The sequence below is a fragment of the Phycodurus eques genome, chromosome 6 (assembly GCF_024500275.1).
Source record: "Phycodurus eques isolate BA_2022a chromosome 6, UOR_Pequ_1.1, whole genome shotgun sequence".
Classification (NCBI taxonomy): Eukaryota; Metazoa; Chordata; class Actinopteri; order Syngnathiformes; family Syngnathidae; genus Phycodurus; species Phycodurus eques.
The window spans coordinates 31,743,719-31,764,766 of NC_084530.1; the positions used below are offsets into that span (position 1 = coordinate 31,743,719).

General features: G+C 50.9%; 2 protein-coding genes across 2 annotated transcripts; one reads left to right on the plus strand and one right to left on the minus strand.

Annotated features, from left to right (window-relative positions):
* The first annotated feature begins 65 nt into the window (after nucleotides 1–65).
* LOC133403937 (calpain-2 catalytic subunit-like) lies at nucleotides 66–15,933 on the plus strand. Its single transcript, XM_061679388.1, has 21 exons — nucleotides 66–417; nucleotides 494–555; nucleotides 5,504–5,622; nucleotides 5,723–5,856; nucleotides 5,935–6,103; nucleotides 8,994–9,077; nucleotides 9,154–9,239; nucleotides 9,310–9,375; nucleotides 9,448–9,608; nucleotides 9,673–9,842; nucleotides 11,086–11,097; nucleotides 11,185–11,396; nucleotides 11,619–11,655; nucleotides 12,007–12,072; nucleotides 12,145–12,202; nucleotides 12,284–12,348; nucleotides 12,425–12,493; nucleotides 12,557–12,635; nucleotides 14,560–14,676; nucleotides 15,657–15,715; nucleotides 15,784–15,933. The coding sequence occupies exons 1-21, from the start codon at nucleotides 173–175 to the stop codon at nucleotides 15,805–15,807; spliced, it is 2,094 nt and encodes a 697-aa protein (XP_061535372.1). The 5' UTR covers nucleotides 66–172; the 3' UTR covers nucleotides 15,808–15,933.
* Nucleotides 15,934–16,615: 682 nt separating this feature from the next.
* On the minus strand, nucleotides 16,616–17,365 carry mrps28 (mitochondrial ribosomal protein S28). Its single transcript, XM_061680082.1, has one exon. The coding sequence runs from the start codon at nucleotides 17,205–17,207 to the stop codon at nucleotides 16,680–16,682; it is 528 nt and encodes a 175-aa protein (XP_061536066.1). The 5' UTR covers nucleotides 17,208–17,365; the 3' UTR covers nucleotides 16,616–16,679.
* Nucleotides 17,366–21,048: the final 3,683 nt, after the last annotated feature.

Consider the following 21,048-nt stretch of genomic DNA (forward strand, 5'->3'; position numbering starts at 1 on the left):
TTTCCAGCATCTGGCGGCCCCGCCCCCTCGGAAGGGCGTGGGTTTATTTGCCTCCGATGACGTCACGCGCCTCCCAAGTTTCGCAGGCCAGAAAGTTGAGCGGAGTGAGCTGCGACGAAGCTCGTCGTCGATCGCCGTCGTCTTCGTCTTCATCTTCATCCTCGTCTTCATCATGTCCGGCGTGGCGTCCACCCTGGCCAAGAAGCGCGCCGAGGCGGCGGGCTTCGGCAGCAACCGGCGGGCGGTCCCCTTCCTCAATCAGGACTTCGGCGCCCTGCGGGCCGAGTGCGTGAGCGGCGGCAGACTCTTCTGCGACCCCGCCTTCCCCGCCTGCCCCGAGGCGCTGGGCTTCAACGAGCTGGGCCGCGACTCGTACAAGACGCGAGGGGTCACCTGGAAGAGGCCCACGGTACGTGTCCTCCTCCTCCGTCGCCGCCGCCGCCGCCTGACGTCACGTGACGCGTGCGTGTTTGCGTCCCATCAGGAGCTCGCGTACTTCACCCGAGTTCATCGTGGGCGGAGCCAGCAGGACGGACATCTGTCAGGGGGCGCTCGGTACGTCTGCTCTTCGCTCCAGGGGCGCTGCTACCCGGATGGCTGGGGGGGGGGGGGGGGGGCGGGGGCTGGGCTCGTGTTCTCCTTCGCGCATTTGGCAAAGGGCAAAGTCTGACTCGAACTCAAAAGGCAAAACAACTTTCTGAAAAGTTCGGAAAATGACTTTTGACATCCGCAAGAGCGATTTGCATTTTTTCTGGTGTAAACCGGACCCCCCCGCCCCCCCCCCTCCCTCCCTCCCTCCCACCTCCCAAAGTCAGTCCCAAAAATGGAGCTTGGACTTCTGTGGGGAAACTGATTTGGAACGGGAACAGAAATTCCGTTATTGTCAATACTTGAATTTGAGCTCTTTGTCCTCAAAGGAGTCGGCTAATAACGTGAACTTCCTTTGTTCCGATTCCGAGCTCGGCGCATCCGCGTAAGCGGTAGAAAACGTCAACCGGCGACAGACACAAAAATCGGAGCCCGGACGGCAAGTAAGTCGCAGAAAACGTCCGAGGCCGACGTTTCTTCTGCTGTCGTTGGCGCACGCAGACACGCCCTCGAGCTGCGTGTGTGCGTGATGAGTCACCAGCTGCGTGACTCACTTCTTATTTTCATGTCGGAATTTTTTCTGCCTGTAGCTTTTTTTTGTGTGTGTTGAGGTCTGTGAAGGAATGTCCGTCTGAGTGAGCCCCGCCCCCCCAACACACACACACACACTGTATTTGCAGCTCCAATAATGTATCTTTACACTAACAACGATGCACGCGCACGCCCCAATGTGGCGGCCAAGGCGAGAGTTTATATGAAGCCCCCCCGTCAGCAATTGACATACGAAAGAAAAGGCAAAGCATTTTCATTTGTTTTTGCTATTTCTTGTCTTCCCTTCCTAACATGCCCCCCAATCGGAAACATAGGAACAAGCGCAGCGCCTCCCCCAACGTGTCCTTTACAATCTGCACCAATCGCGACTCTCTCCCTGTGTGGGATGCTCAGAAACGTTCTCTTTCGCCTCGAGGTCGCATCCTCCCTGCGGGGCGTCGCCGCTATTCACATTTTACAGCACCGTGAAAAGTATTGCCCCCCTTCTCAAATTCTTACATTTTTGCATAGTTTCCACACTTTAATGTTTCAGATCAACAAACAAATATCAGATAAATATAACCCAAGTCAACTTAAAATGCTGTTTTTAAAAGGGGATTTCAGTTCATCAGGAAAAAAACTATTCAAAGTTAGCTGGCCCTGTATCAAAACGTACTGGCCGCCTAAACCTAAGAACCGGTTGGGCCACCCTCAGCAGTTTTGTTATCGTGGTGTAGAACCCAAGTGTGCTTCAGCTTGAGGTCACAAGCTGAAGGCTGAACATTGTCCTTCAGGATTTTCTGTTAAAGAGCAGAATTCATGGTTCCATCAATGACAGCGAGTTGTCCAGGTCCTGAAGGAGAAAAGCAGCCCAAGACCATCACACGAGCACCACCGTGTTTGACTGTTGCTATGATGAAAAATAGGCTACTGGAAATAACTGTAGGCAGCAACAGAAACAAAAAGCACATTTGTCATTTTATCCCATCAAGCACCCGCCTTAAATGAATGTTGCACGTTTCTCGACATTAAATATGAATAAAGGCATCACCGTTGTTTTGCCATTCAAACATTCATGTATAATCATGTTCTAATTTCCCTCTCATACGAAATATTTTGCAGAAATTTGGATTCCTTCAGATGAATTCCTCGAGGCGGCACGTCGGCCGCCCGCTTAGCGCACGCGCCTCCCAGTTGCGAGGTCGCGAGTTCAAATCCGGCCCGGCCTGTGCGGCGTTTGCACGCGGCCGCTCCGGTGTCGTCGCACATGGGCGCCAGGATCGTCGGAGTCGCTAAATTGCCCGCCGGTGTGAATGTGAGTGCCGACGGTGGTTTGTCTGTGTGTGCCCCGCGACCGGCTGGCGACCGGTCTCGCCCGACCGCCGGCACGCCCGCGACCCGCCTGGGGAGAAGCGCTACGGAAAACGGATGGATGGATAATTCTTCGATCGTGGAATGACTTTGGTCTTCTCCTATTTTAAAGGGAAGATGAGAAGGGTCGGCTGAAATATGCTTTACGTCTGTCGTGAACAAAAAAAGCCTCCATCTTCAAATGTAAATTACTGTCGTCACGGAACACAATTACACTGAATTAGTCCATTTGTTTGGTCCCTTTTTCACTTCCAAATCTGGCGCCCTAAACGACGACGTCGCCTCTTCCGGTTTGACGCGTGACGTCACCAATGACGGGAAGCGAGTCGTCGTCGTCCGGACGAGTTCAGATGCCGAAAAGGTCGCGTGGCCGCAGGAGGTTCCGACGAGGCCGGAGAGAGCGTTAGCCCGTTGCGATTCCCAAAGGACCCCCGACTGAAGCGCGAGCGGACAAGACGAGTCCGGAGAAGGCGGGACGAGCGGGAGCCCGCAGCGTCGCACATTTCACGTGGAAACGGGACCTGGATTGGGCGTACGGCACAAGAGGACGCTCCCAAAAAGCGACGGCGGGAATGGGAAGCTAGCACCAGTGCGGATACGGGAGCTTTGAAGCGCACCAGAATCATTGCAAATTGGAAACCTGCTCACCAAACATTCAACGAGAAAAGGAAGCGTTGAACTATTTTCCGACAACATCGAGGAGATTATGTATTGATATTATAGGGTACGTTCTTCTAATGCACCCTTGGCCACAGACGCCAGCTAGCTCCGTGCGCGTCTTTTCATCGCAAAGAAGGATTCGACAACAAGTGGCTTTGGTTCAGTTGAACATTTTACTTCATTATTTACAATCAATAATGTATCTTTGTTCCTGTCACTATGCCAGTGAGGCATAGTGACAGACAGAACAAATAAAAGCTCTTCTATTAGATGGCAGGAAGCACATACAGTCATTAGCGTGCATCTACTTTTTGTGACATTTTTGTTTGTCGGTGTGCCTTGGCTCCGTAAAGGTTGGACATCGCTGGTTTATACACGAGCACCTCAAACGAGATCTCAAATCATGATCAGGTCTTCTCAAATCATTCTTTGAATAATATGAATGTCGAAGAGTAAGTCATGTGTCTTGTAACCGGCCGCCATCTTGGTCACCGTTTCCGACAACGTCGTCGTCGCTGTCAGGACCGCGTTCTGTTTCCGTTTCAACGGAAATATGGCTGAATCCGGAGCTGAAGTCGCCGCCGCGATCTTCCTCGCGTTCGTCCGCGCTTGTTGACAGGCGACGGCCGGCGCCCCCTCTGGCCGAAGCCATCCGCATTTTGGGGTGGCTTTTTGAATGCCCAGACGGTGATTTCGTTCTTATCGTCGGACTCCACGAATGAACAGCCATACGCCATACGTCTGCTATCGTGTTAGGAAGCCATTTCATCTTCAGGCTAAGTGCAACTGACGTCAGACATTTAGAAATCTTCTGCAAGCAATCCAGAAACCCAAAGTTACTCTCATAGAAGTGAAGATGCGCTGTAGCGGCCGGACGCGGCGGCCATGTTGGTGGGGGAAGTGTTCACATGGAAGGCAATGCACTGACGTCGAAATGAAGTCGGAACTTGCTCATTTCTCAACCGATTTTACTTTTTTTGTCAACGTCAAAGTGTGTGCTATCAATACAGAATGTTATTTCAAAAAGTGCAAACAAATCTATAAATAGGATTCTTTTGATCATTCCCGGTTCCCTTTGTTGTGATTGTACGGCGTTTGCTTTTCTTGCCCTTCTCACACACCGAGTGCGCTGACGACTGACTCGGAGCTCCCGACCGAGCCTAGCGTCGGTGTCGGTACGCGGCTCAAAGTGCGCGTGTCGTAGCTTGCTACTCATATCTGCGGGAACTACAATGCGCGTGATCAACTCTGCCGTCTCGGCGCCTTACCGTTCGTGTTCGTGCGGACGATTCGGTCCTGTGTTCCGTTCCGCAAAAGTACCTTAACGATGCCTCCCCGAACCAGTCTGTCCTCGCCAGCGGCGTTCGTTTCCATGCGAGTCGCTACCATCGGCAGCCGCGCGCGTCGTCGCTTTAATGCTCCGGGCGGGAACGCTGAACTCAAACTCATTCCCGTGGACCCTCTTGGTTTATTTCATGTATTGTTTATATTAATTTCAATTTGCCCGTTTTCCTTTCCTTGAAATGAAGAGTTAAAAGTAATCCATCCATCCATTTTCTGAGCCGCTTCTCCTCACGCGGGTCGCGGGCGTGCCGGAGCCTATCCCGGCTGTCATCGGGCAGGAGGCGGGGTACGCCCCGAACCGGTTGCCAGCCAATCGCAGGGCACATAGGAACAAACAACTACTCGCACTCACAGTCACGCCTACGGGCAATTTAGAGTCTCCGATTAATGCATGTTTTGGGGATGTGGGAGGAAAGCGCAGCGCCCGGAGAAAAGCCACGCGGGCACGGGGAGAACATGCAAACTCCACACAGGCGGGGCCCCGCGGGGATTGAACCCGGGTCCTCAGAACTGTGAGGCTGACGCTCAAACCAGTCGGCCACCGTGCCGCCTTAACAGTAATCGTTTCTTTCAATCCAATTACTGTGAATTGTGACCCCATTTCTTTGGGGGTGCCCCCTAGAGGCCAGGGCGCCATTAGCATTTGCTAACCTGGCCCGCTGCATACGTGACAGTAGATGGCAGGAAGCACATACAGTCATTAGCGTGCATCTACTTTTTGTGACATTTTTTTATTTTTTTTGTCAGCATCTGCGTTGGAAACAGGAAGTGGAACTTGACAAACACATTGCCTCCCAAAACGCAGAGCGTGCTCGTCAGAACTCGAGTAAATCCTCTGTCAGTCGATTTGATTTGCATCTCTTTTTCAAGGGACGGCGAGACGGCTTTGCGTTTGATTCGAGCGAACGTCGCCAACACGGACACGGCGACGTCTTCTGAGTGAAAATATTGGCGGGAAGTTGAGCGATTGTTTTGCGGGCGTGTCTTATCGCTTGTCGTGACAACGCAGGTGACTGTTGGCTGTTGGCGGCCATCGCGTCGCTGACCCTCAACGAGTTCGTGATGGCTCGCGTCGTCCCCGCCGACCAAAACTTTCACGACGACTACGCCGGAATCTTTCACTTCCAGGTAAGAGGTCACACCGTCCGTACGCGTGTATGCGGCGAACCCCTGCGTATCGGCGCACATTTGTGTGAGTGTACTTCTTTGTGCTCGTGTGTGCGTGCAGCTGTGGCAGTTCGGCGAGTGGGTGGACGTGGTCATCGACGACCGCCTTCCGGCGAAAGACGGGGAGCTTCTGTTCGTGCACTCGGCGGAGGGTCGGGAGTTTTGGAGCGCGCTTCTGGAGAAGGCCTACGCCAAGTGAGGCCACGCCCCCATCTTACCGTTAGCATTAGCATCAGCACGTCCTAGCGCCGGTGTGCGTGCGTGCGCGCGCAGGTTGAACGGCAGCTACGAGGCCCTGTCGGGGGGCTCCACCACGGAGGGCTTCGAAGACTTCACGGGGGGCATCGCGGAGAACTTTGACCTCAGCCGACCTCCCGCCGACCTCTTTGAAATCCTGCACAAAGCCTTGGAAGCGGGGGCGCTTTTGGGATGCTCCATAGACGTACGTCACTCACACGCTTCTATTGTGTAGATTGACATCACATCATGAAATAGTTTAAAAATGTTTTTTTTTTTTTATAGAACTTTGAGGATTACATTTTACAGCAAATGAAAAAGATAAAGAAGATACCCCTCCTTGAGCCGTCACCTTATCGTGGTGGAGGGGTTTGTGTGTCTCCGGGGGCCTTATGCCCCTGGCAGGGTCACCCATGACAAACTAGTCCCACGTGAGGGACCAGACAAAGCACGGCTCAAAGACCCCTAATGATGACGACAAACAATGGACTTAGTTTTCCCTTGCTTGGACGCGGGTCACCGGGGCCCCACCTCCGGAGCCAGGCCCGGAGGTGGGGCTCGAAGGCGAGCGCCCGGCGGCCGGGCCTGCTACCCGCGGGGCCCGGCCGGGCACGGCCCGAAAGGGTAACGTGGGTCCCCCATCCCGTAGGCTCGCCGCCTGCGGGAGGGGCCATAGGGGTCGGGTACAGTGCGAGCCGGGCGGCGGCGGAAGGCGGGGACCTCGGCGATCCGATCCCCGGCTACAGAAGCTGCCTCTAGGGATGTGGAACGTCACCTCTCTGGCAGGGAAGGAGCCCGAGGTGGTGTGCGAGGTCGAGAAGTTCCGACTAGATATAGTCGGACTCGCCTCCGCGCACAGCTCGGGCTCTGGCACCGGTCCTCTCGAGAGGGGTCGGACTCTCTTCCGCTCTGGAGTCGCCCACGGTGAGAAGCGCCGAGCAGGTGTTGGTATACTTATTGCCCCCCGGCTGGGCGCCTGTACGTTGGGGTTCACCCCGGTGGACGAGAATCCCCCGTCAGAAGGAGTTTCGACTCCCACCTCGGACAGAACTTTGCTCGTGTTCCGGGGGAGGCGGGGAACATCGAGTCCGAGCGGACCGTCTTCCGCGCCTCCGTTGCTGAGGCGGCCGACCGCAGCTGTGGCCGTAAGGTGGTCGGGGCCTGTCGTGGCGGCGATCCCCGAACCCGTTTTGAACACCAATGGTGAAGGATGCCGTCAAGCTGAAGGAGGAGTCCTATCTGGTATTTTTGGCCCGTGGGACTCCTGAGGCAGCTGACGGGTACCGGCTGGCCAAGCGGAATGCAGCTTTGGTGGTCGCTGAAGCAAAAACTCGGGTATGGGAGAAGTTCGGTGAGGCCACGGAGAAAGACTTCCGGACGGCTTCGAGGAAATTCTGGTCCGCCGTCCGGCGTCTCAGGAGAGGAAAGCAGTGCACCATCGACACTTTGTATAGTGGGGACGGGGCGCCGCTGACCTCGACTCGGGACGTTGTGAGTCGGTGGGGAGAATACTCCGAAGACCTCCTCTGATTGGGGCTGTTCGGTTCCCGTACGACCGGAGTCAGAGTTTGGTCCGCATTGCCGGCAGTAAGTTGGACCCTTTTCCAGTGAGGGTTGGACTCCGCCAAGGCTGCCCTTTGTCGCAGAATTTCTAGGCGTAGAGGGGGTCCGGTTTGGTGGCCTCAGTATTGCATCTCTGCTTTTTGCAGATGACGCGGTTCTGTCGGCTTCATCGAGCCGTGACCTCCAACTCTCACCGGAGCGATTCGCAGCAGAGTGCGAAGCGGCCGGGATGAGAATCGGCACCTCCAAATCTGAGACCGTGGTCCTCGGTCGGAAAAGGGTGGCGCGCCCTCTCCGGGTCGGGGATGAGATCCTGCCCCGAGTGGAGGAGTTCAAGTATCTCGGGGTCTCGTTCACGAGCGAGGGAAGAACGGAACGGGAGATCGACAGGCGGATCGGTGCGGCGTCCGCAGCGATGCGGACTTTGTATCGGTCCGTCGTGGTGAAGAAGGAGCGAAGTCGAAAGGCGAAGCTCTCGATTTACCGGTCGATCTACGTTCCTACCCTCACCTCTGGTCACGAGCTGCGGGTCGTGACCGCAAGAACAAGCGGCCGAAATGAGTTTCCTCCGCAGGGTGTCCGGGCTCTCCCTTAGAGAACGGGTGAGAAGCTCGGTCAACCGGGGGGGGGGGGGGGGGGGGGGCTCAGAGTAGAGCCGCTGCTCCTCCGCATCGACAGGAGCCAGATGAGGTGGCCGGGGCATCTGATTCGGACGCCTCCCCGGTGAGGTGTTCCGGGCACGTCCCGCCGGGAGGAGACCCCGGGGACGACCCGGGACACGCCGGAGAGACTACGTCTTTCAGATGGCCCGGGAACGCCTCGGGATCCCCCCGGAAGAGCCGGATGAAGTGGCTGGAGAGAGGGAAGTCTGGGCGTCCCCGCTAAAGCGACTGCCCCCGCGACCCGACCCGGATAAGCGGTAGAAAAAGGATGGATGAAAAAGATAATTTCACCATTTCAGCAAATTAGAATGTTACATAAATTCTCACCATTATTCCATCTAAAATGTAGAAGTGCGCACACACACGCTTGGGAGTAACGGAATACATGTAACGGGAATACATTCATACATCACAATACAAGAAAAGCTACCTATTCCATTTCAGTTCCAGAAAAAAACATGTGATGAGATGACAGGTCGATTCCGTCAATGTTGGGATTATTTTGCAGGATTCCCGTTTGAATGTGGGGACACGGCAGTTCTTGATTTTGCAGAGTTAGCAGCGCACCATTGTGTCAAAGTGTGTGCGTGGGCTTAGTCTTCTTTTTAAAAAAGAAAAATCATTGTAGTCATTGGAAAATTATGTCATGTTTGAGACTACGTCAAAGTGTGTTGGCTCTCTCTGGCACATGGCCAGAGAGAGCCAATCGCAAGCGTAATGTAATTGTAATGGATACATTTTGTCATTCAATTATGTAATCTCGCTACATGTCACAGAGGCGTCTCGGGATCGGAGAGACATGAGCGAGTTTTTCCAGATAGCAGCCGTCATGATTTTTCAAATTTTCAATTGAGTTTTTCTTGTTGTCAGATCACGAGCGCCGCAGACTCTGAGGCGGTGACGCGCCAAAAGCTGGTCAAAGGTCACGCGTACTCCTTGACGGGCGCTGTGGAGGTCAGAGGTCACATCTTGTGCAGGCGCACCCGCTGGTGTGACCTCTGCGTGACCTCTGCGTGACCTCTGTGCACAGGTCAACTTCCGAGGTCGCCCGGAGAAGCTCGTCCGGGTCAGGAACCCCTGGGGTCAAGTGGAGTGGACCGGCGCCTGGAGTGACGGGTGCGACGACGACGATGTCATCGCGCAGTTACCACCGGTGTGATCCCTGACCCCTTTTACGCTCCCGCAGGTCATCCGAGTGGGATTCTGTGCAGGGAGATTGCCCTCACGCCAACGCAGAGGACGGAGAGTTCTGGTAAGCGCAACAAAACGTGCGCGACACGTGTGCTGGATGTGACTTTTTTTTTTGGTTTTTTTTTTTTGCCAGGATGTCGTACCGAGACTTCCTGCGTCACTACTCGCGCGTAGAGGTGTGCACTTTGACGCCCGACACCATCTTGGACGACTCTGTGAAGCACTGGAGCTTCAACAAGTTCGACGGCTCGTGGAGGCGCGGCTCCACGGCCGGCGGCTGCAGGAACCACCCCTGTGAGTTAGCTGAGTTAGCGCGTTAGCTTAGCAGTCGGGTGACGCGGCGGCCGTGTCCCCGCAGACACCTTCTGGATGAACCCGCAGTTCGTCATCAAGTTGGACGCAGAAGACGACGACCCGGATGACGGCGAGGTCGGGTGCAGCTTCGTGTTGGGTTTGATGCAGAAGAACCGAAGGAAGCTCAGGAAGCAGGGGGAGGACATGCACACCATCGGATTCGCTATATACGAGGTGACGCGCGCACACGCACGCTAGGAAAACTCATCCAAACTGCCAAAGAACAGAAGAGAGCAGTTTTTGTCTATTTTCAGAAGCAAACAAAAGATTAAAGAACACAACAAAATGTCTTGTGTATAATGCAGATTTTCCCCCCCAAAAAATTGTCAAAAGTCAATAGTGCGCATTATACATAGGTAAAAAAAGGTGTAGCCTACACTTTGATTCCAATATGACAGGGGTACGTATGACTGCATATATGTACGGCTGCTGCAGAAGGTCTGAAAGGTACAGGAGGGATTTGTCAGTGAGGAGGAGGAGTTTGTAAGAAAGGCGGAACTTCGATTGGGAGAGAGATGGAAGAGGGTCGGGTGCTGTGTGAGTAAGATCTCGTAAGATCTGGGGCATCATTTGTCAAAGAGGGCGTAGTCCGAATAAAAGCGGCTAAAAAAACTAGCCCGAGTTTTGGGACAAGGGAAAATCGAGGCTTTCAAACTGCTCCCTGCTCAGCCTGAAATGCACCTTGACGCGCTCTTCGTGGAACTGAAGCTCATGAACGAGCTTCAACTCAGAGATCCTGTCGTGAAATGAGGATGGGATGCGTCCATTTCTGTTTTTTTTGTTTTCGCTGCAACTCTTATCCTTCGCCTGCTTAAAATATGCAAAGCCAGGGCTCTCTTTTGCAACAATGACAAATACATATTGCCACGGTCTAGCCTCCCGACTTCCTTGCAATAATAATAATAATCATCATTATCATAATAATGCATTCAACTTATGTAGCGCTTCTCGTCGCACTCAAGACGCTTTCCAATTGCACACATTATTCATTCACTCCACAGTCCCACCCGGTGCTGGGAAGCTACTTGCGTTTAGCCACAGCTGCCCTGGGGCAGTCTCACAGAAGCGTGGCTGCCATTCCGCGCCTACGGCCCCTCCGACCGCATTCGTCGGCAATGCGGGTTAAGTGTCTCGCTCAGGGACACGATGACGACACGCGCTCGGGCGGGGATGCGAGGGCGTACGCTTCCTTTCTGTGCCGCGCCGCCCGTCTGTTCGTAGAGTACTACGTCAGCGCGGGGTCGGCACCGCCCGCACCGGGGTGTCGTCGTCCTTCGTGCTGAGCAAGTGCGCCGGGAAAAGGCCTTCGTGGGATCGTCGCTGGTTGTTTAGATCGGGTTGAAACTATTCATGTAAACAATTGCAATCGCTCTTAGGTGACCGCTGCTATCAAGAAAATATCTGTGTTGTCTTTCAGCTTCCCAGTCAGGTGAGCAGTGCATTCACAGTGGGTTGAAAGGTCGTTGTGTGCGCTCGCCATGGTAACAAGCCAGCGGCGTCCGTGTTTGCGCCTCAGTTCCACGGCCAACGGCAGGTACACCTGGACAAGAACTTCTTCGTGACACACGCGCAGACGGCTCGCTCGGAGACCTTCGTCAACCTGCGTGAAGTCAGTACCCGCTTCAAGCTGCCGCCCGGCGAGTACCTGGTGGTGCCATCCACCTTCGACCCGCACCTCAACGGCGACTTCTGCATACGCGTCTTCTCCGAAAAGCGGAGCCAGACCGTGTAAGTTGGGGGCGAGTGGCGGGGCCCCCGGGCGTGTCGACGACGCCGCTGTTTGCGAACTCGCCCCGAGCGCCGTCTGTTTGCGGGAGGCAAACAAGTCGGCCCAACTAAACAAGGCTGCTCTTGTGCGTGGGGGTTTTTTTCCACTCATGTCAAGTGTGTGTGTGTGTGTGTGTGTGTGTGTGTGTGTGTGTGTGTGTGTGTGTGTGTGTGTGTTTTCAGGCCATTTGATGACCCGGTCAGCGCCGACCTTGAAGATGTGAGTAATGATGTGTGTGTGTGTGTGTATTTATAAAGTACATGTATAAAAAAATATATATGTATGTATGTATATGTGTGGATATATGCACAGTGGTGTGTTGAGATACGAGTTGAATTTGTTCCTTGACCACACAAGTAACTCACTCAAAACACTCGTATCTCAAAACCTATTTCCCCATTGAAATGAATGCAAGTGCCATGAATGCGTTCCAGCCTCCTCCCCTCCAAAAATTACTTTTCGTTTCCAAATAAGGAGAACGCACTCTATCATACTTCATAAAAACAGAGTAAGGGCTCCAAAATTGTGACGACACCATTGAATTTGGCTAACGCAGCGTCGCCTTGACAGGAAATCGTTCCGGAAGAGGAGGTGGACTCTGCTTTCCGAGGCCTGTTCGCCAAGCTGGCGGGACCCGTACGTAGCCGACCGCGCTAACGCTAACGTGCTAACAGTCGTAGAAATGCTAACATGCGCGTTGTGCTTTAGGACATGGAGATCTCCGCGGCGGAACTGCGAACCATCATGAACAAGATCGTCTCCAAGCGTGAGTTTTGCGTTGCGAGTTTGACTCCTGAAGCTCGGACGGTGGGCGAACACTGAACATATGTCTGCTCTTCGCTAACAGGAAGTGACATCAAGACGAGCGGCTTCAGCATGGACACGTGCAGAGTCATGGTCAACCTCATGGACGTATCCTTTCCTCGTGGCGGCGTATCGTAGCAATCCTCAGAGTAGACGCGCGACACGATTCTTGACGCCGCATCAGGAGAGCGGCAATGGGAAGTTGGGTCTGTCCGAGTTTGCCACCTTGTGGAAGAAAGTGCAGCGCTACCTGGTAGGATGTGAACTTTGAACTTGTGGACGCCATGTGACTGACCTTCTTCTCTGTCCTTAACAGTCCATCTACAAGAAGAACGACACGGACAACTCGGGCACCATGAGCACGCCGGAGATGAGAGTCGCCTTCAAAGACGCTGGTCAGCCCAGTCATGCTAAATGCTAATGCTAACTAACACAGTGGCGACACAGTCTTCATATGTTTGCGCTGGTCCGATAGAACAAAAACAGAATCGCCGCTAGTCTTAAAAGATTCCTTGTAAATGGGACCATGGCACTGGCGGTGAGGAAACACAGCAGCGGCGCAAACTTTTCGACTCAAATGTTTTGCCCAATAATGGGCTAGTGTGACAGTGACAACTTTATTCATATCACAACATGCAAATGTGTGGAAATATTTGATCCAAAATGAGACCGCTAGCACTTGTAAAATAGACACATGGATTCTCAAATCAGTGGTTTTTGGCAGCTGTCTTAGTTTTAGGGATGAAACTACTTATAAGTTTTAGTCACATTTTAGTCATTTCTATATGCTAAGGTTTTAGTCATGTTTTATAGTCCAGCTTTAGTCAATGAAAAATCTCAAAGGTTTTTATCTAGTTTAGAAGTGCAACGATGTATTGACAACTCGGCTTTACACGATCAAGATTTTTGGGACCGATCAGCGAGTTTAAAAATACAATAACCGATCCGATCACAAGATGTAGGAATGTGTCTATTTGAATGACCTGTTCATTTACTGTATATACTTGTGTATTTAATGGGTCCAAAAATGATATTTACAATAAATAAGTCGGCGCGCTCCACTCTTGTTGTCGTCGCCACGGTAACGAGTGTATCCGGTCGCATTTGAGTTGACAAGATAAAGCCCAATGATCGTAAAAAACGGGATGCGGTGGTACCGGAATACACGATTTTATTGCATTAGGCTGACATAGTGCAATCGTGAGAGAGCAAATCGTCTGATCCGGGCATTACGTGTTGTCTGTTCCACACCGCTGACATGTTTTTTTCTTTTTTTTAAAAAAAACTTTATTGGCCGTCAGATATTTCCAATACTACGTCAAAAGACACGCGACACGGCTAAAAATAAACTTTTATAGCTTTTGGATTCAAATATACTGTGCACGCAGCGAAGCGGAGTAAATGTCTTTTGCGGAGCTGATCAATGACGTCATTGATTGGATCGGCGAATTATGACATGATAGCCGATCAGCTGATTAGCATAAAATGCTAAATATCGTCCGATACCGATCAGCCCGATAAAATCGATGTAGTCTATTGACTACTAATCGATTAATCGTTTAAAGACCTTGTTTAAACTTAAAATGATCCAAATTCCCAGAATTGTAGCCTCTCAACAGTAAGTCCCCAGTGTGTTGAATCAAAATAAGACAAAATTTTGCCAATATCTGCTTCTATTTTGAAACAAACAAAAACAATGATCAACATTTTTGCCAATTTTCTGACAGTTGCAAACCAAACCAGGAAATGAATCACCAGCAATTTATTTTAGTGTGTTTTCTGCACTGTCAATTTGATATGTTTTCAAAAAGGGATGGGGTTTTATTTTACTTTTTTATCTGATTAATCAATTATTAAAACAGTTGCGTAACATCAGATTTTTTGGGGGGGAAATCATCCGTGTAGTGTGACATGTGAACGACAACTCTCCAACAGCACACCTTGTCATCGACCAATAGGACTGCGTATTGAGATCCGCGCATCGCCTAACTTGCTCGCCGTGGCCGACATTGGTTAACGCGCACAAACCAGTGGTTACCGAAACATTGTAGTTTTGGCTTCCCTCAGAGGGCCATATCAAATATTGTCTCATATAATGACATATACACAACAAATTTTTATTCTTTGGCTTTCAACTCAGCACTGTTTGTTTTATTGTTTTTATTTGTCATCATTCATCTGTTTAAATTTGCCCTACGTTGAATTGCTTTTTTTATGTAATCTACAGCACTTTGTGTGCAGCTATGGTTGTTTTAAAGTCCTCTATAAATAAAGTTGTGGGTTTTTTTGGGTTCGTTTGTTTGTTTGTTTACATTGTAGGTTTCACCCTGAACAACGCCATCTACCAGCTGTTGGTTGCCCGCTACGCTGAGCCCGACTTGACGCTGGACTTTGACAACTTTGTGGGGTGCTTGATGAGGCTGGAGATAATGTTCCGTAAGCTAACCGCTAACACTGACGGCGCACACGAAACACCTTTCAAACTGTCTTCATGCTATTTAGTGACCGCTAAGCATGTTGTTAAGTGTTCAGTAAGCTAACGGCTAACTGCTAAAACTGACGCTTCCTTTGAAACCAGAGAAATTAATAGGTAGCTACGACACACTCCTTTTGCACTGCATGCCAACAGCGACGCTGGGCTAGGAGGGTCAAAGTTGTCAGGGCATTCCATGTGTGTGGACGGCAAGAAAACCAGAAAGACCAAGGATGCTGGCACATTGTATTGTGTAAGGTTGTGCACAACACAATTACGACGGGTGAACTGGGAGAGACCTAACTTCGCAATAAAAATAAAAAATAAAAAAATTGGGGTCTTTTTTTCAAATATGTGATAGTACACACTTTGCATTGACAAAAAAAAGTTAAGAAAATATTGAGAAATGAGCAAGTTACGACTTAATTTCAATGTGCACAATGTAGCATTGCCTTTGATGGGAACGGCGGCCTCAACATGGCCGTCGTGTAGCCACGTCGGTTAGCCGAGCCGCTACAGCGAGCTGGCGTATCTAATCCTCATATCTATGTTTGAAACGGTCATCACGCTAGTTAGCAGTATGGCATCACAGCATGTGACTAAAACGGACCAATCACGAGAGATGATCTCTGCGGCGTTCGACGCGCTGCAACTATTTTTGTCGGGTGTGCGGGTCAAGTCGTCGGTCACGTGATGCAACGCGGGCGTTGTCGGCCGTACCACCACGGCAGTATAAAGAGGCCTTAAGACCTGAGGCCTCACACAACACCTCTGAAACCGTTTAGCTACCCAAGCTAAATGTGTTTTGTGTGGTCAGTAAACTAACACCTCTGAAACAGTCTTCAACGCCACTGCTAAGCTAATGGCTAACCGCTAACACTCGAGGCCTCACACAACACCTCTGAAACTGTTTCTCGTCTCACTAGTTGTTTTGTGTTGTCAGGAATTTTCAAGAAGTTCGACCCCAACGACAGTGGCGCCATCCAGCTCAACTTCAATGAGGTCAAACTTCATCTCAGTCACTTGAAACTTTGTGCCTGTTGTGACGCTGTTGTGTCCTTGTCCTTTAGTGGTTAAACTTCTCCATGATCTGAAAGCCCCCCGACTCCTGCTGGCATTAACTTCCTGTCCCGCCACCTCCAAGAAAACAACTTCCTGTTTCAACGCTTTGATTTCAATGACTACAAGAAAATATACAAAATTAAAGTTGTTTAACAAACTGCTGTTGCTTGTTTGTCTCAAATGACAAAGTTAGCTTGTGTACATACATGTAGCCTTGGCTATGTTATCATTGAAGGTTAAATGAGTTAATTTTACTTCATTTTTGTCTCAAAATACTAGTTTGTTTGCTAACATGTTGGCATTAGCTATTTACCATTGTAGATTTTTTTTTAAATGAGCTGACTCAACGTTGTCTCAAACGATGAGTTTAGCTTGTGTGGTACCATGTAGCCAAGCTCATGAAGATCAGTTAGCATTTTAAATTAGTGATCCAAGTCTGACCATGTTTTTGGTCGCAACATGATTAGCCTGTGGGCTAACATGCAGCCTTTAGCTTTGCATTAGCTATTTTCGCAATGTAAAATAAGCTAAATCTGGCTTAACATTTTTTTGTCTCAAATGACAAGGTTATCTTTGTGCTATCTTGTAGCCTCTCGTTAATTACCCTGGTTACATTTCAAAGGAGGCAGCGTTAGCGTTGGACTGATGTGAAACTCATACTCACTCAGATTTGTTACCTTAGCTAATTGAGGATTTGTTTTTTTTTTTTAAATTAAGCTTCAACTTGATAAGATAACGCCATAGTTTCGTCTCAAACGAAAATGTTAGTTTGCACACTATCAATATAACTAGTCTCGTTCATGCTAACTCCTACGCTAATGTGTGCATGACACGTAGTGGTTGGAATTTATCATTTTGTTTTTATTTGTACAAAAGTATTACATACGCCATCGGGAACGAAAAGTCATTGAACTCCGGAGCGGCTCGGCCCGTCTCTTCCGGCGTCCAGGGCTCCGAGCAGGGTGGCGTGGGCCTCCAGCAGGGTGACGTCGGTGTCGGCCCCCAGGAAGCGTCCGGTGAGCTCGGCGTCGTGCAGCCTCAGGCGGACCCTGGTGCCCCGCTGCAGCTTCTCCCCATCCGCCGGACGCCGACACACGGCGTGGAACTTGGCTCCGAAGTCGACGTACAGGTCGTCGCGGACGACGTGGAAGATCCTCCCGACCACAGTCTTGTCTCCGCCGGGGCCCATCTGGACGAGCGGGCTGTGGCGGAGGAGAGCAGGGAACGTGGCGTCCTCTTCGCGGCTCGACGACGACGAACCACCGACCGAGGCTTCGCGGCGACGGAGCTCCGACTGAGCGCTAAAGGCGGCGGCGAAGCCTGACTTTGGCTTGTCGCCGTCCGACGAGGTCCCGGAGCAGGAGCAGAAGGAATTCCGGAGGGTGACCGGCGCGCGGCGGCCGAGAGTGACGACCTTCCTCATTGCCGCCATCTCCTTCTTCTTGTTAGTGTTACGTTCGCGAACGTTTCTTTCAGAAGTAGGAGTCTTTTAGTGAACGAACTGAGCCGAATCAGTTTCTGAAATGATTCCTTCTTTTACCTTGGCCGCCGCCGGGAGCGGACACGGAACTGCTGAAGCGTTCGCTCACTCACTTCTGAATCTTCGGCGAATGACCAATGAGCAGCCAGCGTGCAGGCGGGGGCGGGACTTCATGCAACGTAGTGCCATGTGATTTGGGGTTCGCCAGGGTTGTCACTCACTTCGGCGAATGACCAATGAGTAGCCAGCGTCAGGCAGCGTGTGCAGGCGGGGGAGGGACTTAATTGAACTGAGTGATTCGTTCAGTGAACTGGTGTACTGAGGAACTGAAGAACTGAAGAGTGATTCGGTCGTTGAACTTCTTCGTTTGTGATCCGCTAAGGACGATGAGTGATTCGTTTGCGCAAGGAACGGCGTACTACGCCTTGAACGTAATCACGAGTGTCCTGACGTCCTCGCGGGGATAGCAGCCGTTTCTTCAAGCTAACGGCTAACGTTGAGTTATCAAGCACATGAAAACAAGCACACATATTTAAAATAAATGTATATCCGTACACCTACATATAATTCATTCTCAGTCTCTAATGCGATTATTAAAGCTTTTTATTTCATAATAATGCTTGTCTAATCTTGTGTGGAAACTTCTTCAAAGTTATTTTTTGTTCAAGTACTTTACCCCTGCTAAATATTTGACTTTGGATTCTGACCATGCCAGGTGATAAGAAAAAAACAGCTAAGGATTAAAGAGAGTCGAAGGAAGATGGAAGGTCTCAGCAAGAGCATTTTTATAGCATGGTGTGTGACATGTTGGTGGCTTGCAGTGAAGGAAAACGTTCCTTGGATAAAATTGATTCTCAGCTGGCGACTCCGACTAAAGAACGACCTAAAAAGCAGTCTAAAACGGGACCTTCCACAGGGGAGATATTGACAGCAATTCAAGCACTCCACGCAAGGTTTGATAACCAAGAAGATAAAATGGAAGATTGCCGCCAAGATCAGAATCAGAAACAGAATCATCTTTATTTGCCAAGTATGTCCAAAAAACACACAAGGAATTTGTCTCCGGTAGTTGGAGCCGCTCTAGTACGACAACAGACGGTCAATTGACAGAGAACACTTTGGAGACATAAAAACAGTCACTGAGCAATAAAGGGTTGCTAGTTATCTGGTAATGCCGGTATATTTCCTTTTATTTTTTTGGACAATTGTGCAAAAAGATGCAGAGTCCTCTAGCACTTAGAGCAGTTCGAATGACTAATATTGCAATAGTTCGGTGCAATGACCACTGTGCAAATGCCACCGAGACTTCAAGGAGTGGATGCGGTTTCAAGTGACGAGTAGCGCGATCATCTGGGACAATGTTGATTGTGCAAATGTTGCAGATACTCCTCAGTGGTGCAGATGCTACTCTGGCTATTGGTCAACAACAGATATGCAAATAGTGGAGCGTGGTGAGACAACTGCGGTGAGTGCACAAATAATATATAATTGGCCCAACAGAAATGTGACAACAAACTCAGACCAAAGAAATTGCCAGCATGTTGCAATGGAATTGTAGGTTAGATGTTCAAGAAGTTGATGGCAAGAGGGAAGAAGCTGTTGGAATGTCTGCTAGTTCTAGTTTGCATTGATCGGTAGCGCCTACCTGAGGGAAGGAGCCGGAAGAGCCGGTGACCGGGATGCGGAGGGTCCTGAGAGGATTTTGCACGCTCTTGTCTTAGTTCTTGTTTTAGCAGCGTGCAAGTCCTCAAGGGTGGCTAGGGGGGTACCGACAATCCTTTCAGCAGTTTTGATTGTCCGTCGTAGTCGGAGTTTGTCCTTTTTTGTGGCAGCACCAAACCAGACTGTGATGGGAGAACACAGGACTGATTCGATGACCGCTGTGTCGAACGCCTCAGCGGCTCCGGTGGCAGGCCGTGCTTTCTCAGAAGCCGCAGGAAGTACATCCTCTGCTGGGCCTTTTTGAGGACGGAGTCGATGTCGGTCGCCCACTTCAGGTCCTGAGAGATTGTAATTCCCAGGAACTCGAAGGTCTCGACGGTTGACACAAGGCAGCCGGACAGCGTGAGGGGCGGCTGTGGCGAAGGATGCCTCCTGAAGTCCACGATCATCTTTGAGCGTGTTCAGCTCCAGGTTGAGTCGGCCGCACCGCAGCTCCGGCCGCTCCCCTTCCTGTCGATATGCGGGCTCGTCACCGTCGTCGATGAGGCCGACGACAGCGGTGTCATCTGCAAACTTCAGGAGTTTGACAGCCGGCTCCGCTGAGGTGCAGTCGTTCGTGTAGAGAGAGAAGAGCAGCGGAGAGAGGACACAACCTTGGGGCGCCCCAGTGCTGATCCTGCGTGTGGATGAGGTGGCCTCCCCCAGCCTCACCTCCTATGTCCTGCCTGTCAGCAAGCTGTGAATCCACTGGCAGATGGCAGGTGAGACGCTGAGCTGGAGAAGCTTGGAGGAAAGGAGTTCGGGGATGATGGTGTTGAACGCTGAGCTGAAGTCCACGAACAGGATCCTCGCGTAGCTCCCTGCACTGTCGAGGTGTTCTAGGATGAAGTGCGGTCCCACGTTGACCGCATCATCCGCAGACCTGTTCGCTCGGTAGGCAAACTGCAGGGGGTCCGGCGGGGGACCTGTGATGCTCTTGAGGTGGTCCAGCACGAGACGTTCAAAGGACTTCATGACCGCACATGTCAAGGCGACAGGCCTGTAGTCATTTAGACCAGAGATTGCAGGTTTCCTGGGGACTGGAATGATGGTGGAGCATTTGAAACAGGATGGTACTTCGCACAGTTCCAGAGATCTATTGAAGATCTGTGAGAAGACTGGAGTGAGCTGGTCCGCGCAGACTTTGAGGCAGGATGGGGACACATGGTCCGGGCCTGCCGCTTTGTTAATCTGTTTGAAGATGCGCCTCACATCCTGTTCGTGGATGGTTAACGCAGAAGTCGGTGATGTGATTGTGGTCGGTGATGCCTCTTCACAGTCTTTAAGCTATTTTGGGTTTGGTGCTAGATTTATTGGCTATATTAGTATGCTTTCTAAGGGTATAAATAGTTCTGTAGCTTGAGGAAATGGTACCTGCTCAGGATTTGAGGTCAGAAGAGGTTTACGTCAGGGTTGTGCGAGTTCGTAGTCCCATTTGACTTGCTGCCCACGCATAACTCTCTATTTTCCTTTTCCTCGAGTACGCCAGGCTGCGATTCCCTCCGCGATTACAATCCTTGTGGCACTGCGCATCCTCGTGATCGCACCTTTTCTTCCCTTCCCACGTCACTGCCGTATGACCAAATGTCTGACAGTGAAAACGACACCTGCCTGGTTTGGGCACATATTCCTCCACATTGTACAACATGTAGCCAAGTGAAGTCGCTCCTCGCTCTTCTTCTTCCTATTCATTCTCACCCCATCCCTCGATATTTGCAACCTCTGTGCCTCCTCTCAAATGGGATTGAATTTCCTCCATTCCTCCCAAATCAGCCCTTATTCCACTTAACCCCAACTCACACTCGTGACCTTCTACTTTCCTACCTCCTTCATCCTGCACGCTTTTTCCCTTTGCTCCTCATCTTTACAAATAATCAGTAAGTTCCCGTCCCTTAACGATCTGGCCATTTTAATATCTCCGGATGGAAGTTAGTTGAACTGGACTGCCAGAAAAAAGTGCTTTCTCGTCATTCAACCGCTTTTAATTCCTTCCAATTCCCTCTCCACCATCACGTTGTTTGCATGTTCCTTGAATTCATCCTTTGCTTTTTCGTAGCCACTCCCTCCGCTGTCACACTCAACACGCATGTCA